We start from the raw sequence: 26,593 nt of genomic DNA, 5'->3' as shown, positions 1-26,593 counted from the left end.
ACAGCACCGCCATGTTCTACATACACAAACAAGGTTGAGCCTGCTCCTCACCTCTCTGTTGCGAGGCTCTTCTTCTCTGGGACTTCTGTATAGCCCAATCTATTCAACTGAAAGCATCCTACCTTCCAGGGGTACGGAACGAGCTGGCGGATTGCCTCAGCAGGTCATACCACATGCCCGAGTGGTCAATCAAATCAGACATCTTACAGTCAGTCTTCCAAAAGTGGGGTTATTCCCAAGTAGACCTCTTCGCCACCAAGAGCAACAGGCAGTGCCCTCAGTTCTACTCATTCCAAAACCACAGTCCGGGCTCGATTGCCAATGCATTCCTAATACCATGGGGCGAGGGGCTGAAGTATGCCTTCCCTCCTATCCTGCTGGTCCACAGGGTCCTACTCAAAATTCACAGGGATAGGGTGACGGTAATCATGATTGCCCCATCTTGGCTGTGGCAGCATTGGTACATGACCCTCTGTAGATGCCCCGATAACCCTGCCCCTCTACCCAGATTTGATCACGCAGGACCACGGGCGCCTCCTCCACCCGAACCTGCGGTCTCTACATCTCATGGCTTGGAAACTCCATAGCTAAATCCCATGGAGAGCCCGTGCTCTCAATCAGTGAGACAGATTCTCCTCAGTAGCAGGAAACATTCCACTAGAGCTACCTACCTGGCAAAGTGGAAAAGGTTTTCCTGCTGGTGTGAACCCAAGCACCTTCAACCACTCCACGTTCCTATCCCGCTTGTTTTGGACTACCTCCTACACCTTAAGCAACAGGGTCTGTCCCTTTCCTCCATCAGAGTGCACCTGATGGCCGTTTCAGCCTTCCATCCAGGGGAGTCTGGGAGCTCGGTGTTTTCAAATCCCATTGTAGGGCGATTCTCAAAGGGCTGGAGAGGGTGTTCCCTGGCTCTCGCCCACCAGTCCCAACCTGGAACCTGAACCTGGTACTCTCCAGGCTCATAAGCCCACCATTTGAGCCTCTGTTCCCTCCTCTACCTTTCTTGGAAGGTGGTGTTCCTGGTGGCCATTACATAGGTAAGGAGGGTGTCCAAGCTGAGAGCTCTCACCTCTGAACCCCCTTACACGGTGTTTCATAAGGACAAGGTGCAGCTTAGACTGCACCCCAAATTTCTCCCCAGGATGGTCTCCCAAATCCACATGGGACAGTACATTTGCTTGCTGGTGTTCTTTCTAAAACCCCACACGAGCCTGAGACACCACAGCCTGCACACGCTTGACATCCGAAGAGCCTTGGCGTTCTACATAAAGCGCATGAAACCTTTCCGCAAATCAACCCGATTGTTCGTTTCCATAGCCGATAGAATGAAGGGCCTCCCAGTCTCTGCGCAGCACATATTGTCCTAGAGCACAGTTTGCATTTGCACGTGCTACGAGCTGGCCAAGGTCCCAGCCCCAGCAATTATGGCCAATTCAACCAGAGTGCAGGCATCTTTGACTGCCTTTCTGGCTCAGGTCCCCATCCAGGAGATCTGCAAAGTGGACACCTGGTCTTCAGTGCACATGTTTACAGCCCACTATGTCAACCAACAGGCCAGAGATGATGCAGTAGTCAGCAGAGCTGTTCTTCAATCAATTGTTCCATGACTCCTACCCTCCTTCAATGGTAAGCTTGGAAGTCACCTAATTGGAATGGACATGAGCAATCACTCGAAGAAGAAAAGACGGTTACTTACCTCTTGTAACTGTTCTTCAAGATGTGTTGTTCATGTCAATTACAATACCCACCCGCCTTCCCCTCTGTCGGAGTAAATGGCAAGAAGGAACCAAAGGGGGGTTGGGCCAGCAGGGTACTATATACACCTCCATAAGGGCGCCACTCTAGGGCGCTCCCCTGCCCTCCCCAGGGGAAAAAGTTTCTGATGTCCGTGCACGCGGCACACGCACACACCTAATTGTAATTGATGTGAACAACACATCTCGAAGAACAACAGTTACAAGAGGTAAGTAACCGTCTTTTTTGTCTTTCCTTACTTAGATTATTGGCTGCTGAAGCGCCCATCCAAAGAAGAAATAGAAGAAGCCATTCAGCAGAACTGTTCTCTTTTCAAACCCTTGGGTCTTCTTATAAATAGGAAAAAGTCCCAACTTGTTCTGTCACAAAGGATTCTCTTCACTGGTGCAGTCTTCGACTCCTGTGGAAAAAGTGAGATTTTCTTCTGGAAGAGAGGTCTTCGAAAATAAGTTACCATACAGATACTCATGCTACAACCTTCTCAAAGGGTAATGTATTTTTGATGTCACTGGGCCTCATGGCATCCACAACATAGGTAACTCCATATGCCAAACTCAGAGTGAGGACACTCCAACACTGGCTTATGAAGAATTTGAAGCCTGGTATGGACAGTATGCGACAAACACTCACAGTACCAAATGACTTTTGGCTTTTTGTAAAGTGGTGGTTGCATCCACAGAATGTCCTCAAAGGTATATCATTCAACCCATTTCCACATACAGCTGCATCCAAGATTGGTTGGGGGGCACACTGTGACAGGCTTGTAGTTTGGGGTCTTTGCAGGTCCAAAGAATCTCTTTTGCACATGAATGTGCTAGAACTTAGGGCGATCCATTTAGCTCTCAAGGATTTTATTCCGCAGGTATGCAATGTTTAACCAGATCATAGAATATCAGGGTTGGAAGGGACCTCAGGAGGTCATCTAGTCCAACCCCCTGCTCAAAGCAGGACCAATCCCCAACTAAATCATCCCAGCCAGGGCTTTGTCAAGCCTGACCTTAAAAACTTCTAAGGAAGGAGATTCCACCACCTCCCTAGGTAACACATTCCAGTGTTTCACCACCCTCCTAGTGAAAAAGTTTTCCTAATATCCAACCTAAACCTCCCCCACTGCAACTTGAGACCATTACTCCTCGTTCTGTCATCTGCTACCACTGAGAACAGTCTAGATCCATCCTCTTTGGAACCCCCTTTCAGGTAGTTGAAAGCAGTTATCAAATCCCCCATCATTCTTCTCTCCCGCAAACTAAACAATCCCAGTTCCCTCAGCCTTTCCTCATAAGTCATGTGTTCCAGTCCCCTAATCATTTTTGTTGCCCTCTGCTGGATGTTTTCCAATTTTTCCACATCCTTCTTGTAGTGTGGGGCCCAAAACTGGACACAGTACTCCAGATGAGGCCTCACCAATGTCTAATAGAGGGGAACGATCATTTCCCTTATCTGCTGGCAATGCCCCTATGTATACATCCCAAAATGCCATTGGCCTTCTTGGCAACAAGGGCACACTGTTGACTCATATCCAGCTTCTCGTCCACTGTAACCCCTAGGTCCTTTTCTGCAAAACTACTGCGTAGTCATTCCGTCCCTAGTCTGTAGCGGTGCATGGGATTCTTCCGTCCTAAGTGCAGGACTCTGCTGCACTTGTCCTTGTTGAACCTCATCAGGTTTCTTTTGGCCCAATCCTCCAATTTGTCTAGGTCCCTCTGTATCCTATCCCTACCCTCCAGCGTATCTACCTCTCCTCCCAGTTTAGTGTCATCTGCAATCTTGCTGAGGGTGCTATCCACACCATCCTCCAGATCATTAATGAAGATATTGAACAAAACTGGCCCGAGGACCGACCCTTGGGGCACTCCACTTGATACCGGCTGCCAACTAGACATGGAGCCATTGATCACTATCCATTGAGCCCAACAATCTAGCCAGCTTTCTATCCACCTTATAGTCCATTCATCTAGCCCATACTTCTTTAACTTGCTGGCAAGAATACTGGTGGGAGACAGTGCCAAAACCTTTGCTAAAGTCAAGGAACAACACGTCCACTGCTTTCCCCTCATCCACAGAGCCAGTTATCTCGTCATAGAAGGCAATTAGATTAGTCAGGCATGACTTGCCCTTGGTGAATCCATGCTGACTGTTCCTGATCACTTTCCTCTCCTCTAAGTGCTTCAGAATTGATTCCTTAAGGACCTGCTCCATGATTTTTCCAGGGACAGAGGTGAGGCTGACTGGCCTGTAGTTCCCAGGATCCTCCTCCTTCCCTTTTAAAAAGATGGGCACTACATTAGCCTTTTTCCAGTTGTCCGTGACCTCCGGACATATATACAGATACAGACGGCCACTGTATATTATGTGAACAAATAATGGAATGGTCGAATGACTCAGCTATGCCATGAAGAAATAAAATTTTGTGTCTGGTGCATTCCATTCAATGTTTAGCCAATCTTAGCATATGTGCAACATGCCTCAAGTGGCACGTGACCAGGATTCATCACTGAATTTGGTTTGTTGGTTGGATCATTAGCTTCCCCAGCCTTGGCCGGATACTGATGGGGAGTGTGATGTGAATGCTGAAACATGCCCCCATGTAATTGCTTTACATAATGCAGGAGAACACAATGAGGTCTCAGCAGAGTCTCTTCAGAGATGCATGAGTGGTCTCTAAAGGATTCAGTAATATAGACTATCTTCAACCATTGGGGGTTTCCAGATGTAAATCTGTTTGCTACCAGACTCAGTGTGATATGTCCCTGTTTTTGCGCAAGAGCAGGATCAGTCAGTCATTGACAGATGCATTCCTCTTAGATCGAGGAAAGGGTCTCATATGCATTTCCCCAGTTCCCTCTTATTCACAAAGTTCTAAAGAAAATAAAACAAGATTCCATCCGGATTATCTTAATTGCTCCAGCATGGCTGAGAAAACAGTGGTGCATCGAGCTACTCCATTTATCCAGTGGCAAACACAAGTAGCTGCAGTTGTCAACAGATGTGCTATCACAGCAGGAGGGGAAGTCTCACATGACTACATCTAATAACTTGGACGATAGGACTTGGAGAGAACTAGAAAAATAATGTTTCACTGAGGTTCAGTGAATTCACATTAATGCTAGAAAACCTACCCTGGAGAAGTTATGATTTTAAATGGAAAAAGATACATAAAATGGGCAGCTAATAGAAATGTGGACCCAGTTTCAGCTCCTACTCAACTGATCTTGGTATATCTGCTGCACTTAAAAACAGGGTCTGTCTATATCCTCTGTTAAAGCTCATCTAGCCACTATTTCATCAGTCTGTATGCATACTAAGGGTAAATCTATTTTCTCACACAAGCTGGTGAAAAACTTTTTAAAAGTCTTATTGAATCTTTATCCTCCTGTTTGTGACCCAATCTCTACATGGAATTTGAATTTAATATTAACTCTTGTCTTTTCCACTTGAGCTGTTATGGGTTTGTTCCCTGTTTCATCTTTCCATAAAAACAGCCTTTATAACAGCAATCACTTTTGCTAGAAGAAATACTACTTTGCATCAAGACAAAATGGTTCTTCGGTCATATCCTAAATTCTTTCCAAGGTAGTTTCTGAGTTCCATGTTAATCAGAGTATAAACTTACCTGTGTTTATCCAAACTTCATAGAAGGGGATCCTAGATTACATTCTTTTGATGCTAAAAGAGAGTGTTTTCATTATTTAGATTGAAGTATGATTTTAGGTCATCTCCTAAGTAATTTGTTTCATATATCGGTGCTTTTTGAAAGGTCAAACTATTTTGGCTCAGTCCCTATCAAGGTGGTCAGGCTTGGTATTGAAAAGTATTATGAAGCAGCTTCTTGTTCTTCTCCAGGTCCTCTTAGAGTTTATCCTGCTAGAGGAATGGCTACATCTGCAGCAGTCTATATGCATATTCCCCATATTGAAATTTGCAAGGCTGCTACATGTAATACAATTCATGCTTTTACAAGACTTTATGCTTTAAGTCTGGAATCTAGACCTGATGCTCAATTTGGTAGAGCAGTACTTCCATCATTGTTCATCTAAGACTCCACAGCCTTCTTCCTTTATTGATGTCCTGCTTGTCAAACTATTCCAAAACTGGGAATATTCAGAGGACACTCAGAAAAGAAACAAAGGTTACTTGTAACCAGAGTTCTTTGAGATGGACTCTGCATATTCCCACTCCCCATACACCTTCCCCACTCCTGCAGAGTCCTTTAGCAATTAATTTGTATTGCACTCTAGTGGTTGGAAGGAACTGAGGTGACAGTGGTGCTGATGCCCCTCCTGTAGTCACCCCCCTGAGCACACTCGAGAACTGTGGGTGGGAGAAGAGATGGAGGGGTGAGACGCTCCTAACAGGCACTGCTATTGGAAGGTTCCACCATCATGCTGCACCGGGTCTGTGCATCCCAAGAGTGTGACTATGCAGAGTCCATCACAAAGACTTCCAGTTAGAAGTAAGTAAAAGACGGTTAGTCACCTTTGTAACTGTTGTTCTTCAAGATGTGTTGCTCATATCCATTCCAGTTAGGTGTGTGTGTGCCACATGCACGATCGTCAGAGAATTTTTACCCTAGTAACACCCAGTGGGTCGGCTGTGGAGACCCCTGGAGTGGCACCTTCATGGCGTTGGATATATACCCCAGCCAACCCAGTGTCTCCTCAGTTCCTTCTTGCCGGCTACCCTGACAGAGGGGAAGGAGGGCAGGTTTGGAATGGATATGAGCAACACATCTTGAAGAACAAAGGTGAGTAACCGTCTTTCTTCTTTGAGTGCTTGCTCATATCTGTTACCTCAATTTCCTAGAAACCAACCCAGGGTTACACTTATATTGTTTTATTACGATGCCACTGTTGGGGTGGGGTAGGGGGGTCATATTCACACTCACATACTCACGCTCCCAGGACAGGCACAGCACTGGAGATGTCAGGATTCTTCCAGGTAAGTGTTGCACAGCGCAGTGATGGACAGTGTGATGAAGGTAAGTCTTCCCAAGGCATGATGGAATGCAATGCGGCGAACCACTGGCCAGGCGGTCCGGGCGAAGGGCCTTCATGGGCGGTACAAGCTTGTGAGTGCACTCCTAAGCGCATGGCCCCTTCCCCTTTTAAGGACCTGCTCCTCATGGCCTGTGACTAGAGATGACTTGGCTGCATCTTGTTGGTCACACTCCACCTCAGACAGTGTCTATGCATTGGGTGTGTGACTGCTGCCTAATTAGAGTCCCAGACACCTTGTCTACCTGGAAGCTCTTCTGATCTTCTAGCTGTTCAACCAGCCCATTCATCCCACAAGCATTCCAGGAGGGAGGGAGAGGGGGAAAGCCACTTCACAGGTATTCAAAGAAGGAGAGGAGACAAAAAAGGGGTGGGGAGAGTGTAAAAGGTTACAAAACTTAAAAGGCGATGCTAACAATAACTGAAGTTACAAAGTCTGCAAAAAGGTTGCAGAACTTAATGATACAAGTTACAGCTCTTACAATTGCATTTGAGCGGAGGCTTTATATAACATTTCCCACCCCTTTGTCACCTACATTGTGGTGACCATCTAAAGGGGGATTGCATGCCCCTGCTCATCCATGCCAGTGCTTCAACTGTCAGAACAATTCCGGATTTTCATTACACATAGCATGTCTACAGTAACAGAAATATATATCAAAATATTGACTGGAGGATATAAGAATAAGCATCAAACAGCCCTTCTCATGTACAACATTTAGATGAAAATAACATTTGGTGGGAAGGTAAACAATCAGTAAAGGCGGTATACACAGGCTTTTGGACAGAGATGGCCACCACAGGGATAGGTATGTGATTGACAATTTGGCAGGCAACGGAGGGGTAGGGAGAGGGAGGGGTCTGAGAGTTAAAAGAGGGCTGCGAGTATGATTTGTTGCTATTCCTTGTCTAGTACAGAATCTTCCCTCTTCCCAAACACCATACACCATAATGCTAGCAATGAGACAAGCGCTACGAGACAAACATGAAACACAGAACATGAGATGTCATAAAAATAAAGGGAAGGGTAACCACCTTTCTGTATACAGTGCTATACAATCCCTCCTGGCCAGAGGCAAAACCCCTTCACCTGAAAAGGGTTAAGAAGCTAAGATTACCTCGCTGGCACCTGACCAAAATGACCAATGAGGAGATAAGATACTTTCAAATCTGGAGGGGGTGGGGGAACAAAGGGTCTGTCTGTCTGTCTGATGCTTTTGCCGGGAACAGATCAGGAATGCAGCCTCACAACCCCTGTTAGTTAGCAAGTAATCTAGCTAGAAATGTATTAGATTTCCTTTTGTTTAATAGCTGGTAACAATAAGCTTAGGGGGTCTTTCATGAAGGTTCCCACATCTGTACCCTAGAGTTCAGAGTGGGGAAGGAACCTTGACATGGTGGCAGAGCGGTGGGATCATTTTGAGATTTTTTTGAGATCATTTTGAACCAGAAGCACAGCAGGATTTTAAAAGGTTTTGTAAAAGAGGATTGCAGCTGTAGATTCCGGGTCTTTGCTTGGAGACATAGGTGTTAGTTTTTTACAAAGAGATTTTTCTTTTTTGAGCTGGAGTTTTCTCTAAAGGCAGGGTAGTTAACCTCCTGTAGGGAAATTCACAAGTTTCTCACAGACCTGAAGAGGTGGTTTTTTTAAAGCTAAGAGCAGCTAGAGGGTTTTCTGTCTATTTGCCTGGAGACAGAGGTGTTAGTTATTCTCAGCCTACAGAAAAATCCTTAAAAAAAACCTATCAGACAAAATAGGTATCACATTACAGCACAGCAAAATTTTACAAGCCAAGTTTTTTTGTTTGTTTTGTTTTGTGGTTTTCTTTCTAACTCTCAGGTGTAAAGTTAAAAACAGAGAGGTTAGGATGACAGAAACCAAGGCACAACACAAACTGGAGTTTACCCAACTGGAGGCAGCGAAAGAGGCAGAAAGCTCGCAAGAGGCTGCCCACAGGAGAGCTATGGAGGCAAAGGAAAAAGAAATGGAGGCAGCAAAAGAGGCAGAAAAAGCCCGAGAGGCTGCCCATAGGAGAGCTATGGAGGCAAGGGAAAAAGAACTGGAGGAGAAGAAAAAACAGAGGAAGCATGCACTGAAGATAGAGAAGGCAAAGGCTCAGCAGAATGTACCGGATAACCCTAACAATCCTTACCCAACAATCGACAAATGGGGGCGACTATGTCCACAGTATGATGAATCCAGTGATATTGCTGAATATTTTCTCACCTTTGAAAGACTGTGCACACTCCATAAAATTCCTGAAGCTCACAAGATGACCACATTGGTCGCAAAATTGACTGAAAGAGCCCACTTGGAGACGTCTTCCCCCAAAATATCCTCCCAAGCCCTACAACCCCTTTCCTGGGGAAGGCTTGATAAGAATCCTCACTAATTTGTACAGGTGAACACAGACACAAACCCTTGGCTCTTAAGAACAATGAAAAAGCAATCAAGTTCTTAAAAGAAGAATTTTAATTAAAGAAAAGGTCAAAGATTCACCTCTGTAAAATCAGGATGGTAAATACCTTACAGGATAATCCGATTCAAAACATAGAGAATCCCTCTAGGCAAAACCTTAAGTTACAAAAAGACACAAAAACAGGAATATCCATTCCATTCAGCACAGCTTATTTTCTCAGCCATTTAAACAAACAGAACCTAACGCATATCTAGCTAGATTACTTACTAAGTTCTAAGACTCCATTCCTTTCTGTTCCCGGCAAAAGCATCACACACACAGAGAGCCTTTGTTTCTCCCCCCTCCAGATTTGAAAGTATCTTGTCTCCTAATTGGTCATTTTGGTCAGGTGCCAGCGAGGTTATCTTAGCTTCTTAACCCTTTACAGGTGAAAGGGTTTTGCCTCTGGCCAGGAGGGATTTTATAGCACTGTATACAGAAAGGTGGTTACCCTTCCCTTTATTTTTATGACATGAGATAACATAGAAGTGTTTGTTGTTTTTTTTTCTGTTGTGATGATGCACCATGGTACATTTCAGTTGTTCTTCAGCTGGTACCAGCTCTTTTGATTGCCTAAAAAAAAGAGAAGCTGCAAAAAGGACTTAAACATTGTGAGGCATAAGTTATCATAGAGAAGAACATGGGGTCGGGGTGGTTCCCCCTACATGCTTCAGCTGTCCCTGATGGACCCACTTCCCATTATCAGGATATTGTCCACATATTAGACAACCCACCCCTTATCCCCTGGAGGGAGATGCTCTAACATTTGGGTCACTACCTTATGCGCAATAATGGGGATGCTATGAAATCCCTGGGGTACACGGGTAAAGCAATACTGTACCCATCCACGTGAAATGTGAATCGGTCCTGCGATCCTTCCTCAAGTGGGATAGCAAAGAAACAGTAAAACAAATCCAATACAGAAAATCTTTTAACTTCCCTTGGTATGTCTTGCAACACTGGGGTCATATCTGCGACTATTGGCTGGGGGGTCATTGCATTGACTCTCCAATAGTCGACAGTCAGTCTCCATGAGACACCAACAGCTTTCCTCACGGGCCATATTGGGGAGTTAAAGGGGGAAGTCATTCTTTTCACTACTCCTTGTCCTTCCAGCTCCCTGACTATCTCTGCTACAGCCCAGCGTGCTGCAGTGGGGATAGGATATTGTTTCTGTGGGGGGACTGCTAGTCCTATTTTCACTGGTTCCCCAGTCCATTTACTACAGTCCAGCTCGTGGGCCGCCCATGCCTGGGGAAAGTGCTTCCTCCACTCTTCCCTGCTATCCCTGGTCACTAACACACACCCCCGCCCCAGCATACTATGCATCAGCAATCGGGTATCTCCCTGCCTTATTTCAGGGGTCCAGTCTTTCTTTGGGATCCTCCATAAACCTTTGTTAGCACAATCAACCACTATTCCTCCCTCCTGCAAGCAATCTATGCCCAAAATTGGTTCTGTAGTTGTGGGGCTATAAATCCAGGGCCATCTTCAGGTAAGATTCCCCACCCGGATGACCAGTCATCCCAACACTTGTCCCTGCACCAAGGTACCATCAAATCCCTGAATCTCAATGGTTCCCTGGATTGGCACTCCTGGCGTGAGGCAGGGAAGCAGTGAGAGAGCTGTGCCAGTGTCCACCAATGCCACAAAATCTAGTTCAGATGTCTCAGGGCGCTCATGTTCTCTCCCCCCCCCCCCGGAAGGCACACCCACAACCTTTCTCCCAAATCCACCTGGAGAGGTCCCACCCAGGCCCATTCCTGGGTACCTTCCTTGCCCAGTGGACTCGGGGAGTCAGGGCCCCCCTGATCTGAGGTTGCTTTCCTGGTCCCGGTATTGCCCCCCTACTCTGGGAGCTTCAACCCCAGCTGAATAATGTGGAGTGCTAGGAACTCCGTGGACTTCCCATCTCATTGCCCCATGGGTTCCCCCTGGTCCTTTAAGGCCATCCACAACTGTATGCGGAGCCGATCGGTGTCTGATCAGGAGCATCTGTATCGAGGCACTGGGGCTGCGGCCTCAGTGATCCAGGCTGACTGACCACACTCTGGTGGCCTGGCACACCACTTCCTTAAGGTGTGATATGTCTAGGGGCTCTCCCTGCCTCCACACTCCCATAGCCATTTGGACATCTTTGGGCAACATTGCTGCAATAAGCCTTAATTCGGCTTTTTGAACCACAATCTCAGACAGGGTCCTGGGGATCGCTTCCCCTGGGCGTGGGCCAGATACCACCCAGTTAACAATCCCACTAATACCATTCTTTCCACAAAAACGTCAGGGGCCTCCCCCAGAGCAGGGGAGCCTGCTGCATATTGGCGGCTAACCTCCTAGAGTGCCTCCCCTTGAGCCAAATTACGAACCAAGGTGAACGGGCACTGCCTCTGCCCGATCCTTACTCTTTGAGTTTGGATGGTAAAGCTCACAATATTTCTGGTACGTGGCTTCTATGTCTACCATGGTGTCCTCTGAAGAAACCACCCCTGGCACCCATGGGTCAAAACCCTTGGAGTGTACCCGGGGGGGGGGGGATTTTGCCACCTTTCCCTCCATTGTGGATTCAGGGGGGCTCTTTCCCTTTCCAAACAGTGGCATCATGTCCAAAAATCAGGAATGGTGAGCAAGCGCCGCACCCGCTCTCTACTCCATGTCACCCCTTTCCTCTAGTCTACCTGGAAGGGGGTGCAGGCGCCGCATGTGCTCTCTACTCCGTGTTGCCCCTTTCCAGTAGTGTACCCTATCAGTGGTTGCCTGCATTCTCCACCACTAATGTCACCTCAATTTCCCTAGTAACCAATCCAGGGTTACACTTATATTGTTTTATTACGATGCCACTGTTGGGGGGAGATACGGGGGTCACACTCACACTTGCATACTCACACTCCCAGGACAGGCACAGCACTGAAGATGTCAGGATTCTTCAAGGTAAGCGTTCCACAGCACAGCGATGGACAGTGTGATGAAGGTAAGTCTTCCCAAGGCATGATGGAATGCAACACAGCAAGCCACTGGCTAGGCAGTCCGGGCAAAGGGCCTTCACGGGAGGTACAAACTTGTGAGTGCACTCCTGAGCACATGGCCCCTTCCCCTTTTAAGGACCTGCTCCTCATGGTCTGTGACTAGAGATGACTTGGCTGCATCTTGTTGGTCACACTCCACCTCAGACAGTGTCTATGCATTGGGTGTGTGACTGCTGCCTAATTAGAGTCCCAGACACCTTGTCTACCTGGAAGCTCTTCTGATCTTCCAGCTGTTCAACCAGCCCATTCATCCCACAAGCATTCCAGGAGGGAGGGGGAGGGGAAAAGTCACTTCACAGGTGTCATAAATATAAAGGGAAGGTAAACCCCTTTAAAATCCCTCCTGGCCAGAGGAAAAATCCTCTCACCTGTAAAGGGTTAAGAAGCTAAAGGTAACCTCGCTGGCACCTGACCAAAATGACCAATGAGGAGACAAGATACTTTCAAAAGCTGGGAGGAGGGAGAAAAACAAAGGGTCTGTGTCTGTCTGTATGCTGCTTTTGCCGGGGATAGAACAGGAATGGAGTCTTAGAACTTTTAGTAAGTAATCTAGCTAGGTATGTGTTAGATTATGATTTCTTTAAATGGCTGAGAAAAGAGTTGTGCTGAATAGAATGACTATTCCTGTCTGTGTGTCTTTTTTGTAACTTAAGGTTTTGCCTAGAGGGATTCTCTATGTTTTGAATCTAATTACACTGTAAGGTATCTACCATCCTGATTTTACAGAGGTGATTCCTTTACTTCTATTAAAAGTCTTCTTGTAAGAAAACGGAATGCTTTTTCATTGTTCTAAGATCCAAGGGTTTGGGTCTGTGGTCACCTATGCAAATTGGTGAGGATTTTTACCAAACCTTCCCCAGGAAGTGGGGTGCAATGGTTGGGAGGATTTTGGGGGGAAAGACGTGTCCAAATTACATTTTCCCAGTAAACCCAGTTAGAGTTTGGTGGTGGCAGTGGAAATTCCAAGGGCAAAGGGTAAAATTAATTTGTACCTTGGGGAAGTTTTAACCTAAACTGGTAGAAGTAAGCTTAGGAAGTTTTCATGCAGGTCCCCTTATCTGTACCCTAGAGTTCAGAGTGGGGAAGGAACCTTGACAACAGGTATTCAAAGAGGGAGAGGAGACAAAAAGGGGGGGAGAGTGTAACTGAAAAGGTTACAAAACTTAAAAGGTGATGCTAACAATAACTGAAGTTACAAAGTCTGCAAAAAGGTTGCAGAACTTAATGATACAAGTTACAGACCTTACAACTGCATTTGAGCAGAGGCTTTACATAACAATATTGATTCCAGTTAGGTGACTTCCAAGCCTTACCTAGGTGTTGGGGTCGGAGTGAGATACCGCAGAGTGCAGAACTGCTGAACCAAATGTGGCATCGCCCCTGGACTGCTGAATTATCATGTAGTGAGCTGCAAAGGTATGTACCGATGACCAAGTGGCAGCTCTACAGATCTCCTGTATTGGAACCTGGGCCAGGAAAGTGGCCAATGAGGCTTGAGTCCTTGTGGAGTGGGCAGTGAGGTGCATGGTTGGGACACTGCCCAAGTCATAGCAAGCATGGATACAGGCCGTGATCCAGGAAGAGATGTGCTGTGAGGAGACTGGGAGGCCTTTCATCCGGTTGGCCATGGCAACGAAGAAGTGGGTTGTTTTTCTAAACGGCTTCGTGTCCTCAATATAGAAGGAGAGAGCCCTAGGAACATCGAGGGAGTGCAGCTGTTGTTCCCGTCAAGTAGCGTGTAGTTTCGGGTAGAAGATCGGAAGGAAGATGTCCAGGTTGATGTGAAAGGCTGACACTACCTTAGGAAGGAAGGCCGGGTGGGGTCACAGCTGTTCCTTGTCTTTATGGAACACCGTATATGGTGATTCCGACGTGAGGGCTCTGAGCTCGGATACACGCCTCACAGAGATGATAGCCACAAGGAAGGATGTCTTCCAGGAGAGGTACAGGAGCGAGCAGGTGGCCATTGGCTCAAATGGGGCCCCCATAAGCCTGGAGAGGACCAAGTTAAGGTCCCATGCGGGAACTGGTTGTTGCACCTGCGGGTATAGATGGTCCAGTCCCTTAAGGAATATGCCGACCATAGGGTTGGAGAAGACTGAGCGACCTGGGTGGAAAGCCGAAATGGCTGCCAGGTGCTCCCTGATAGACGATACAGCCAAACCTTGTTGTTTTAAGGACAGGAAGTAATCCAGGATGAAAAGCATCAAAGTCTGCAGGGTGGGGGGAGGCATGCCATTCTGAGCAACCAGCAGGAAAACCGTTTCCATTTGGCCAAATATGTGGCTTGGGTGCTACCGAGCAGAGCAGCTCTGACCAAGTTAGCCATGCAACATCCACGCTGTGAGGTGGAATGATTGCAGGTCGGGGTGACAGAGGCGTCCGTGGTTTGGCCACAGTGGGAGTGTGATCGGAGCGTCTACCGATAACTCCAGGAGTGTGGTATACCAGTGCGGCCTGGGCAACCAGAATAAGATGTGCTCTGTCCCTGCGTAACTTGAACAGGACCCTGTGAACTAGTGGGAACGGAGGGAAGGTGTAGAACAGCTGGTCTTTCCACGGAAGTAGGAAGAAATCTGGTAGGGAACCCAGGAAATGTCCCTGGAGAGAGCAGAACACTTGGCACTTCCAATTGTTGCGCGAGGTGAACAGGTCGACCTGGAGAAACCCCCACCTCAGGAAGGTGGAGTGGATGACATCTGGGTGAATCGTCCACTCATGAGACTGGAAGGACCTGCTGAGGCGATCCGCCACCGTGCTCTGGACCCCCGGGAGAAACGACACCACCAGATGGATCGAGTGGGCTATGCATAACTCCCACAAGTGAATGGCTTCCTGACAGAGGGGGGATGACCAGGATCCCCCTTGCTTGTTGATGTAGAACATGGCCGTGGTGTTGTCTGGGAGGACCACCACACAACGGCCGTGTAGGTGCCCGCGAAATGCCTGACATGCCAGGTGCATTGCCATCAGCTCTCACGCATTGATGTGAAGAGATAGCTCGGATGCAGTCCATAAACCCTGTGTTCGGAGGTCCCTGAGGTGGGCGCCCCATCCCAGAGATGTCGCGTCTGTGACTAGGGACAAGGAGGGTTGTGGGGCCTGAAATGGTACCCCTTCGCACACCGATGTGGGGTCCAACCACCAGCAGAGGGAGGTTAAAACCACTTCTGGGACAGCAATCACTGTGCTCAGGCTGTCTTGACCTGGTCGATATACTGTTGACAGCCAGGCCTGAAGCGGGCGAAGCCGAAGTCTGGCATGCCTGGATATGTACATGCACGAAGCCATGTGCCCTAGAAAGTGCAGGTATGTCTTTACGATTGAAGTTGGGAAGTTTTGAAGGCTGCGGATGATGTTCGCCAGCGACTGAAAGAGGGCGTCCGGTAGGAGAGCTCGGGCGAGTCTGGAGTCTAAGACTGCCCCGATAAACTCTATTCTCTGTGTTGGTTCCAGAGTCGACTTTTCAGTGTTGAGTAGGAGGCCCAGCTGGCGGAACATGTCTATGGTGAGTCGAACATGGGATTTTACTTGGTCCCTGGCTCGGACTCAAATAAGCCAGTTGTTGAGATACAGAAACACTTGGATCCATTGTCAAGGAAGGGAGGCTGCCACGATGGCCATACACTTGGTGAACACCCTTGGAGCCATGGACAGGCTGAAGGGAAGGACGGTAAATTGGTAGTGTTTGGGATTGACCACAAAGCGAAGGAAATGTCTGTGTGATGGATGAATTGCTTTGTGGAAGTACGCGTCCTTCATGTTGAGGGTGGTGTACCAGTCTCCAGGATTCAGGGAAGGAATAATGATCTCCAGTGAAACCATGCGGAACTTCAACTTTACCATGAATTTGTTGAGTCCGCAAAGATCTAGGATGGGTCAAAGCCTGCCCTTGGCCTTGGGGATTAGGAAGTAACGGGAGTAAAAACCTCTGCCCCTTAGCTCCCTTGGAACCTCCTCGATCACTCCCATGGTCAGGAGCGTTTGGACCTCCTGTGTAAGGAGTTGCTCATGAGAAGAGTCCCTGAAGAGGGACAGGGAGGGAGGATGGGAGAGAGGGGAGAAAGAAAACTGAAGAGAATAACCCTTTTCCCCTGTGTGAAGAACCCAATGGTCTAAAGTTATATGGGATCACGCATGGTGGAAATGGGAGAGACGATTTCGAAATGGAGGGGAAGGATCCTGGATGGTGCCTGGCATGCCGATCTCAGGTGCACCTTCAGAAGTTTTGCTTAGGCCTCGCTGGTGGTTTGGGAGGGCCTTGATTCTGTCCGGGTTGGTGGCCGTTAGATCTCTTCCTATCACTTCACCCGCGCCTTCTATAAAAGTCCTGCCTCTGTCAAGGAGAGGGGTAGGATCATTGAGGCTGCGGCTTATAGGGCCTGTGCTGGGTAACTGAGGTGTGCATTCCCAGGGAGCGCATGATAGCCCTGGAATCTTTCAGACTCTGTAGTCCAGAGTCCGTTTTGTCCGAAAACAGGCCTTGCCCATCAAATGGAAGGTCCTGCAGGGTCTGTTGTAGCTCTGATTGCAGGCCAGATACCTGCAGCAACGAGATGCGTCGCATGGCTATGCCTGATGCAAGGGTCCTAGCCGCAGAGTCTGCCACATCTAAGGAGGCCTCAAGGAGGACCTAGCCACCTTTTTTCCCTCTTCCACTAAGGCCTCAAACTCATCCCTGGACTCCTGAGGAATTAACTCCTTAAATTTCAACATGGAGCACCATGAACTACAGTCATAACAGCTCAGGAGCGCCTGTTGGTTCACAACCCTGAGCTGGAGCCTCCCCCTGAGGAGTAAATCTTGCGCCCAAACAAATCAAGACGCCTGGCGTCTTTCGATTTGGGCGCCGGAGCCTGTTGACCATGCTGCTCCCTTTCGTTCACCGAGGCCACCACTAGTGAACACAGCTGAGGGTGAGTAGAAAGGTACTCATAGTCCTTGGAGGGGACAAAGTATTTCCTCTCTACTCCTCTGGCTGTTGGTGGGATGGAGATGGGGGTTTGCCAGATTGTCTTGGCATTTGTCTGGATGGTGCAGATAATGGATAAAGCTACTCGGGACAGGGCCTCCGCTGAAAGGATGTCCACCACTGGGTCCTCCAACTCCACTGCCTCCTCAGCTTGGAGGTTCATCTTACGTGCCACCCTATGTAAAAGGTCTTGGTGGGCACGAAGGTCTATCGGGCGGGGACTTGAGATTGTTGTCCCTGCCACTGCCTCGTCTGGAGAGGACGAGGAGGATGCCACAAGGGCCAGGGGATTCTGTGGCAGAACCTGCTGAGAAGGGTCCTGTCATCCAGGATCCGCTACGCTGGGGTCTGGGACCTGCGCTGGGGTAGGTGCAGTCGCTTCCATACCCCCCGGAGCAGGACGACTTATGGTGGCTCTGGCACCCGGGGTTCTGAGTGGGCTGAGCAAGAGGCCCCTGATGGAACCCCTTGGGCTTGGTGGTATGCCCACAGAAGGACCATTGTGAAGGCTCCTGATTAGGGTCTTGGCCTTCCTCTTGCCAGTGACCCACATCACCCTCGCTGTAGCTTGGAATGGGGTAGGCTGAACGCAAGCCGCCTTCGGACTGTGACGACCGTAAGGCAGAGTGCGAGGGCCAAGGTGGTGTGGAGTGTGCCTGGGTCGACTCTCCGGTTTGTGGTGGTGTTCAGTACCAGGTCACTGGAGAGAGGTGTGGGCGAGGCGCTGGGGAGCAGTACTGGGATTGAAATCGGTGCCAATGACAGGGTCGGTACCGGGATCCAGATCTGGACTGTGACGACGACCACCTGTGGGAGCGGTACCAGGATCGGCTCCGGGAAGGAGATCGGTGCTCTGATCGGTGCCAGGAGCAATGTCGGGAGCCTGAACGGTACTGTTGTCCAGAGCCATGCCGAGAGCCAGATCGGTGCTGCGAGTATGACCAATGGTGCAAGTATGACCGGCGCCACAAGAGGAAGCGGCATCGGGACTGTGAGCAGCGTCGGGGCTGCGAACGGTGTCGGGACTGGATCCAGGAGCAGTGCCGTGTTTGCATGCGCGGAGATGGCAGATGCATTAGGGTTGGCTTGCCCCTAGACGGTACTGTACGAGTTGGAGGTGGTGCCGCAGTCTGCGATGATGCCAGCTCTGTGAGGGTGACGAGGTCTCATGCCGCTGCAAACGTCTCTGGTGTTGACGGAAGCTGGGACTCAACCACAGTCCAGGTCGGGGAGCCTGTGCGCACCGGACTCAATGGCTCCTCTCTTGGTGCCGGAGTCAATGGCGCCAATATCGGTGCTTGTACCCTCGGTTGCTCTGGTGCTGGACGTGACTCCGAGGCTGGTATAGGAGGTGCCGGCGACTGTTGAGGTGGGACAGTCGTCTCCAGCTTGCACTGTCTCTTCTGGCCCAGAGATCGAGAACGGCACCAGGTCACTTGTACTGGATGTGGTGCCGGAGAGGGCTGGTGCTGCGGGTCTGTATCAGAGTCCAACTGCGGTGCAGTACCTGATGCTGCCTCCGGGGCGCTGTGCACCGAAGGGTCCAGATTAAGGGCTGCCTCCATAAGGAGCTGCTTGAGTCTAAAGTCCCACTCCTTTTTGGTCCGAGGTCTGAACGCCTTACAGAAACTACACTTGTCAGCCTGGTGAGACTCCCTGTGGCACTTCTGTCATAAATATAAAGGGAAGGGTAAACACCTTTTAAAATCCCTCCTGGCCAGAGGAAAAACCCTTTCACCTGTGAAGGGTTAAGAAGCTAGGAGAACCTCACTGGAACCTGACCAAAATGACCAATGAGGAGACAAGATACTTTCAAAACTGGAGGGGGGGAAAAACAAAGGCTTTCTGGGTATGTCTACACTACGGAATAAGGTCGAATTTATAGAAGTCGGTTTTTTAGAAATCGGTTTTATATATTCGAATGTGTGTGTCCCCACAGAAGTGCATTAAGTGCATTAACTCGGCGGAGTGCTTCCACAGTACCGAGGCTAGAGTCGACTTCCAGAGCGTTGCACTGTGGGTAGCTATCCCACAGTTCCCGCAGTCTCCGCTGCCCATTGGAATTCTGGGTTGAGTTCCCAATGCCTGATGGGGCTGAAACATTGTCGCGGGTGGTTCTGGGTACATATCGTCAGTCCCCCCTTCCCTCCCTCCCTCCCTCCGTGAAAGCAAGGGCAGACAATCGTTTCGCGCCTTTTTTCCTGAGTTACCTGTGCGGACGCCATACCACCGCAAGCATGGAGCCCGCTCAGGTAACCGTCACCGTATGTCTCCTGGGTGCTGGCAGACGCGGTACGGCATTGCTACACTGTAGCAGCAACCCATTGCCTTGTGGCAGCAGACGGTACAATACGACTGGTAGCCGTCCTCGTCATGTCCGAGGTACTCCTGGTCGCCTGTGTGAGGTCGATCAGGAGCGCCTGGGCAGACATGGGCGCAGGGACTAAATTTTTAGTGACTTGACCAGGTCATTCTCTTTAGTCCTGCAGTCAGTCGTATTGAACCGTCTAATGGTGAGCAGGCAGGCAATATGGATTGCTAGCAGTCGTATTGTACCATCTTCTGCTGGGCAGGTAAGAGATGACGATGGCTAGCAATCGTATTGTACCATCTTCTGCCGGGCAGGCAGGAGATGAGGATGGCTAGCAGTCATATTGCACCATCTTCTGCCAGGCAGGCAAGAGATGAGGATGGCTAGCAGTCGTACTGTGCCATCTTCTGCCGAGCAGCCATGAGATGTGGATGGCTTGCAGTCCTTCTGCACCGTCTGCTGCCAGCCAAAGATGTAAAAGATAGATGGAGTGGATCAAAACAAGAAATAGACCAGATTTGTTTTGTACTCATTTGCCTCCTCCCCTGTCTAGGGGACTCATTCCTCTAGGTCACACTGCAGTCACTCACAGAGAAGGTGCAGCGAGGTAAATCTAGCCATGTATCAATCAGAGGCCAGGCTAACCTCCTTGTTCCAATAAGAACAATAACTTAGGTGCACCATTTCTTATTGGAACCCTCCGTGAAGTCCTGCCTGAACTACTCCTTGATGTAAAGCCACCCCCTTTGTGGATTTTAGCCCCCTGAAGCCAACCCTGTAAGCCATGTCGTCAGTCGCCCCTTCCTCCGTCAGAGCAACGGCAGACAATCATTCCGCGCCTTTTTTCTGTGCGGACGCCATACCAAGGCAAGCATGGAGTCCGCTCAGCTCACTTTGGCAATTAGGAGCACATTAAACACCACACGCATTATCCAGCAGTATATGCAGCACCAGAACCTGGCAAAGCGCTACCGGGCGAGGAGGCGACATCAGCACGGTCACGTGAGTGATCAGGACATGGACACAGATTTCTCTGAAAGCATGGGCCCTGCCAATGCATGCATCATGGGGCTAATGGGGCAGGTTCATGCTGTGGAACGCCGATTCTGGGCTCGGGAAACAAGCACAGACTGGTGGGACCGCATAGTGTTGCAGGTCTGGGACGATTCCCAGTGGCTGCGAAACTTTCGCATGCGTAAAGGCACTTTCATGGAACTTTGTGACTTGCTTTCCCCTGCTCTGAAGCGCATGAATACCAAGATGAGAGCAGCCCTCACAGTTGAGAAGCGAGTGGCAATAGCCCTGTGGAAGCTTGCAACGTCAGACAGCTACCGGTCAGTTGGGAATCATTTTGGAGTGGGCAAATCTACTGTTGGGGCTGCTGTGATGCAAGTAGCCCACGCAATCAAAGATCTGCTGATATCAAGGGTAGTGACCCTGGGAAATGTGCAGGTCATAGTGGATGGCTTTGCTGCAATGGGATTCCCTAACTGTGGTGGGGCCATAGACGGAACCCATATCCCTATCTTGGCACCGGAGCACCAAGCTGGCGAGTACATAAACCGCAAGGGGTACTTTTCAATAGTGCTGCAAGCTCTGGTGGATCACAAGGGACGTTTCACCAACATCAACGTGGGATGGCCGGGAAAGGTACATGACGCTCACATCTTCAGGAACTCTGGTCTGTTTCAAAAGCTTCAAGAAGGGACTTTATTCCCAGACCAGAAAATAACTGTTGGTGATGTTGAAATGCCTATATGTATCCTTGGGGACCCAGCCTACCCCTTAATGCCATGGCTCATGAAGCCGTACACAGGCAGCCTGGACAGTAGTCAGGAGCTGTTCAACTACAGGCTGAGCAAGTGCAGAATGGTGGTAGAATGTGCATTTGGACGTTTAAAGGTGCGCTGGCGCAGTTTACTGACTCGCTTAGACCTCAGCGAAACCAATATTCCCACTGTTATTACTGCTTGCTGTGTGCTCCACAATATCTGTGAGAGTAAGGGGGAGACGTTTATGGCGGGGTGGGAGGTTGAGGCAAATCGCCTGGCTGCTGGTTACGCGCAGCCAGACACCAGGGCGGTTAGAAGAGCACAGGAGGGTGCGGTACGCATCAGAGAGGCTTTGAAAACCAGTTTCATGACTGGCCAGGCTACGGTGTGAAAGTTCTGTTTGTTTCTCCTTGATGAACCCCCCCACCCCTTGGTTCACTCTACTTCCCTGTAAGCTAACCACCCTCTCCTCCTCCCTTCGATCACCGCTTGCAGAGGCAATAAAGTCATTGTTGCTTCACATTCATGCATTCTTTATTCATTCATCACACAAATAGGGGGATGACTACCAAGGTAGCCCAGGAGGGGTGGTGGAGGAAGGAAGGAAAATGCCACACAGCACTTTAAAAGTTTACAACTTTAAAATTTATTGAATGACAGCCTTCTTTTTTTTGGGCAATCCTCTGTGGTGGAGTGGCTGGTTGGCCGGAGGCCCCCCACCGCGTTCTTGGGCGTCTGGGTGTGGAGGCTATGGAACTTGGGGAGGAGGGCGGTTGGTTACACAGGGGCTGTAGTGGCAGTCTGTGCTCCAGCTGCCTTTGCTGCAGCTCAACCATACACTGGAGCATACTGGTTTGGTCCTCCAGCAGCCTCAGCATTGAATCCTGCCTCCTCTCATCACGCTGCTGCCACATTCGAGCTTCAGCCCTCTCTTCAGCCCGCCACCTCTCCTCCTGGTCATTTTGTGCTTTCCTGCAGTCTGACATTATTTGCCTCCATGCATTCGTCTGTGCTCTGTCAGTGTGGGAGGACAGCATGAGCTCGGAGAACATTTCATCTCGAGTGCGTTTTTTTTTCTTTCTAATCTTCACTAGCCTCTGGGAAGGAGAAGATCCTGTGATCACTGAAACACATGCAGCTGGTGGAGAAAAGAAAAGGGACAGCGGTATTTAAAAAGACACATTTTATAAAACACTGGCTACACTCTTTCAGGGTAAACCTTGCTGTTAACATTACATACATAGCACATGTGCTTTCGTTACAAGGTAGCATTTTGCCTCCCCCCACCGCGTGGCTACCCCCTCAACCCTCCCCCCTCCCTGTGGCTAACAGCGGGGAACATTTCTGTTCCGCCGCAGGCAAACAGCCCAGCAGGAATGGGCTCCTCTGAGTGTCCCCTGAAGAAAAGCACCCTATTTCAACCAGGTGACCATGGATTATATCTCACTCTCCTGAGGATAACACAGAGAGATAAAGAACGGATGTTGCTTGAACGCCAGCAAACATACACTGCAATGCTTTGTTGTACAATGATTCCCGAGTACGTGTTACTGGCCTGGAGTGGTAAAGTGTCCTACCATGAAGGACGCAATAAGTCTGCCTTCCCCAGAAACCTTTTGCAAAGGCTTTGGGAGCATATCCAGGAGAGCCGCGAATGCCAGGGCAAAGTAATCCTTTCACATGCTTGCTTTTAAACCATGTATAGTATTTTAAAAGGTACACTCACCGGAGGTCCCTTCTCCGCCTGCTGGGTCCAGGAGGCAGCCTTGGGTGGGTTCAGGGGGTACTGGCTCCAGGTCCAGGGTGAGAAACAGTTCCTGGCTGTCGGGAAAACCGGTTTCTCCGCTTGCTTGCTGTGAGCTATCTACAACCTCGTCATCATCATCATCTTCTTCGTCCCCAAAACCTGCTTCCGTATTGCCTCCATCTCCATTGAAGAAGTCAAACAACACGGCTGGGGTAGTAGTGGCTGAACCCCCTAAAATGGCATGCAGCTCATCATAGAAGCGGCATGTTTGGGGCTGTGACCCGGAGCGGCTGTTCGCCTCTCTGGTTTTCTGGTAGGCTTGCCTCAGCTCCTTCTGTTTCACGCGGCACTGCTTCGGGTCCCTGTTATGGCCTCTGTCCTTCATGCCCTGGGAGATTTTGACAAAGGTTTTGGCATTTCGAAAAGTGGAACGGAGTTCTGATAGCACGGATTCCTCTCCCCATACAGCGATCAGATCCCGTACCTCCCGTTCGGTCCATGCTGGAGCTCTTTTGCGATTCTGAGACTCCATCATGGTCACCTCTGCTGATGAGCTCTGCATGGTCACCTGCAGCTTGCCACGCTGGCCAAACAGGAAATGAGATTCAAAAGTTCGCGGTTCTTTTCCTGTCTACCTAGCCAGTGCATCTGAGTTGAGAGTGCTGTCCAGAGCGGTCAAAATGGAGCACTCTGGGATAGCTCCCGGAGGCCAATACCGTCGAATTGTGTCCACAGTACCCCAAATTCGACCCGGCAAGGCCGATTTAAGCGCTAATCCACTTGTCAGGGGTGGAGTAAGGAAATCGATTTTAAGAGCCCTTTAAGTCAAAATAAAGGGCTTCATCGTGTGGACGGGTGCAGGTTTACATCGATTTAATGCTGCTAAATTCGACCTAAAGTCCTAGTGTAGACCAGGGCTCTGTGTGTGTGTGAGTGAGAGAGAGAGAGAGATGCTTTTTCCGGGAACAGAAAGGAATGGAGTCTTAGAACTTAATAAGTAATCTAGCTAAATATGCATTAGATTCTGTTTGTTTAAATGGCTGAGAAAATAAGCTATGCTGAATGGAATCGATATTCCTGCTTTTGTGTCTTTTTGTAACTTAAGGTTTTGCCTAGAGGGATACTCTGTTTTGAATCTGATTACCCTGTAAGGTATTTACAACCAGATTTTATAGAGGTGATTCTTTTACTTTTTCTTCTATTAAAATTCTTCTTTTAAGAACCTGATTGCTTTTTCATTGTTCTTAAGATCCAAGGGTTTGGGTCTGTGTTCACCTATGCAAGTTGGTGAGGATTTTTATCAAGCCTTCCCCAGGAAAGGGAGTGTAGGGTTTGGGGAGGATTTTGGGGGGAAAGACGTTTCCAAGCAGGCTCTTTTCCGGTTATATATGTTAGACACTTGGTGGTGGCAGCAATAAAAGCTAAGGGAAAAAGGAAAATAGTTTGTACCTTGGGGAAGTTTTAACCTAAGCTGGTTAAAACAAGCTTAGGAGGTTTTCATGCAGGTCACCACATCTGTACCCTAGAGTTCAGAGTGGGGAAGGAACCTTGACATGGTGGCAGAGCGGTGGGATTAACTTGAAATCATTTTGAGATCAATTTGAGATTTTTTGAACCAGAAGCACAGATTTTAAAAGGAATTTTTTTTTCCTTTGGGCTGCTGCAAAGCAGGTTTTCAGCTGAAAGCAGTTATAGTTTTTTTTTCTCTGCTTGGGGGCCAGAGCAGAGACAAAAGGGGATTGTCTTTTGTGAGCTGGAGTTTTCTCTACCTAAAGGCAGGGTAGTTAACCTCCTGCAGGGAAATTCACAAGTCTTCACAGACCTGAAGAAGTTTTTTTTTTTCTAAGAGCAACTAGAGGGGTTTTCTGCCTATTTATCTGGAGACAAAGATGTTAGGTTGTTTTTTTTTAAAGGATTTTTCTGTAGGCTGACAATCACTATCAGAGAACATAGGTATCCGGACAGCACAGCAAAATTTTACAAGCCAAGTTTTTTTTTTTGTTTTCTTTCTAACTCTCGGGTGTAAAGTTAGTTAAAAACAGAGAGGTTAGGATGACAGACTGCACTGTTCATCAGAAGCTGGAATTAGCCAGATTTGAGGCTGAGGAAAGACAAAAGGAACATGAAAGACGGGTAGAACTCAGACAGATGGAGATGGATGCACAAGCAGCCAAACAAAAAGAAATGGCGGCTTCTCACAGGAGAGAACTGGAGGCAAGGGACAAAGAACTGGAGGAGAAGGAAAAAGAGAGGAAGCATGCACTGGAGATGGAGAAGGCAAAGGCTCAGCAGAATATACCAACAAATCCTAGCAATCCTTCTCCAGGTACCACTTCCCATCCCAGAAAGTTCCCCACCTACAAGGCAGGCGATGATACCGAGGCCTTCTTAGAAAACTTCAAAAGGGCCTGCCTTGGGTACAGCATCTCTACAGACCAATACATGGTAGAGCTGAGGCTGCAACTCAGGACCCTTAGCTGAGGTGGCGGCTGAAATGCCTAAGGAACACATGAACCAGTATGAACTGTTTAAAACCAAGGCGAGAGTCAGAATGGGGCTAACACCTGAGCATTCCCGTCGGCGGTTCAGAGCCCTAAGGTGGAAACCAGATGTATCATTTACCTGACATGCTTACCACATTGTGAAACATTGGGATGCCTGGATATCAGGAGCAAGTGTTAAATCTCCAGAAGATTTGCCCTTCCTAATGCAAATGGAGCAGTTCTTAGAGGGTGTTCCTGAGGAAATAGAAAGATAGATCCTAGATGGGAAGCCCAAAACTGTAATCGAGGCAGGGGAGATTGGAGCCAAATGGGTGGAAGTGGCAGAAAAGAAAAAAACTGGTCGCAGTTGGAGCGGATACCAGAAGGGACAACCTCAGACCACACCCTACTACCGGGGGCAGCCCAAGGCCCCAACTACCCCCCAAGGAACCCTCCACACACCTTATCGTCCCGCCACACCATTCTCCAGCAATCCACCTCGCCCCAGTGACCCGTCAGCTGGACAATGTTTTAAATGTAACGAGCCGGGGCATGTAAAGGCCAACTGCCCCAAGAACCCCAACAGATTACAGTTCATTGCATCGGAATCACACCAGAGGTCCTCAGGCCCAGATACCTCCCAGATACCCTTGGAGCAGAGGGAAACTGTGAGTGTGGGCAGAAAGAAAGTAACCGAGTGGAGGGACACCGGAGCACAAGTGTCGGCTATCCATGCTTCCTTAGCAGACCCCAATTTAATCAACCCAGAGATCCAAGTGATGATTCAACCCTTCAAGTCAAACTCTTTCAATTTTCCTACAGCCAAGTTGCCTGTCCAGTACAAGGGCTGGTCAGAAACGTGGACTTTTGTAGTCTATGATGATTATCCCATCCCTATGCTGTTGGGGGAAGACTTGGCCAATCATGTGAAGCTAGCCAAGAGGGTAGGAATTGGTCACCCACAGCCAGGCTAAACAAGCCGTCATGCCTAGCTCTGTTCCGGAAACTTCTGCCAGGACCCGATCAGAGGTGATGGACCCGAACCCCAGGCCAATGTCTGCAACAGCAGTAGTG

At 48.9% G+C, this 26,593-nt stretch overlaps 1 protein-coding gene across 1 annotated transcript; it reads right to left on the bottom strand.

The window, feature by feature from the left end:
* Positions 1–18,372: 18,372 nt before the first annotated feature.
* LOC141981224 (uncharacterized) lies at positions 18,373–25,617 on the bottom strand. The gene is made up of 3 exons (XM_074942901.1): positions 23,016–25,617; positions 21,925–22,427; positions 18,373–18,873 (listed from the first exon to the last, which is right to left on the bottom strand). Exons 1-3 carry the CDS (start codon positions 23,596–23,598, stop codon positions 18,373–18,375), a joined length of 1,587 nt encoding a protein of 528 aa, XP_074799002.1. The 5' UTR covers positions 23,599–25,617.
* Between the last annotated feature and the right edge of the window lie 976 nt (positions 25,618–26,593).

Source organism: Natator depressus, chromosome 2 (genome assembly GCF_965152275.1).
Source record: "Natator depressus isolate rNatDep1 chromosome 2, rNatDep2.hap1, whole genome shotgun sequence".
NCBI classification, from domain to species: domain Eukaryota; kingdom Metazoa; phylum Chordata; order Testudines; family Cheloniidae; genus Natator; species Natator depressus.
The sequence above is the reverse complement of the archived record's forward strand: the minus strand, read 5'-3'. Positions and strand labels throughout refer to the sequence as shown.

Excerpts from the sequence above, each read along its gene's own strand:
- LOC141981224 (XM_074942901.1), bottom strand. The coding sequence starts at position 23,598 with ATGCAGAGCTCATCAGCAGAGGTGACCATGATGGAGTCTCAGAATCGC. Across the intron at positions 22,428-23,015 it reads AGGCGGAGAAGGGACCTCCG|CTGCATGTGTTTCAGTGATC; the intron begins GTGAGTGTACCT and ends TTTCTCCACCAG. Across the intron at positions 18,874-21,924 it reads ATTCAATAAATTTTAAAGTT|AAGTGCCACAGGGAGTCTCA; the intron begins GTAAACTTTTAA and ends TATTTATGACAG.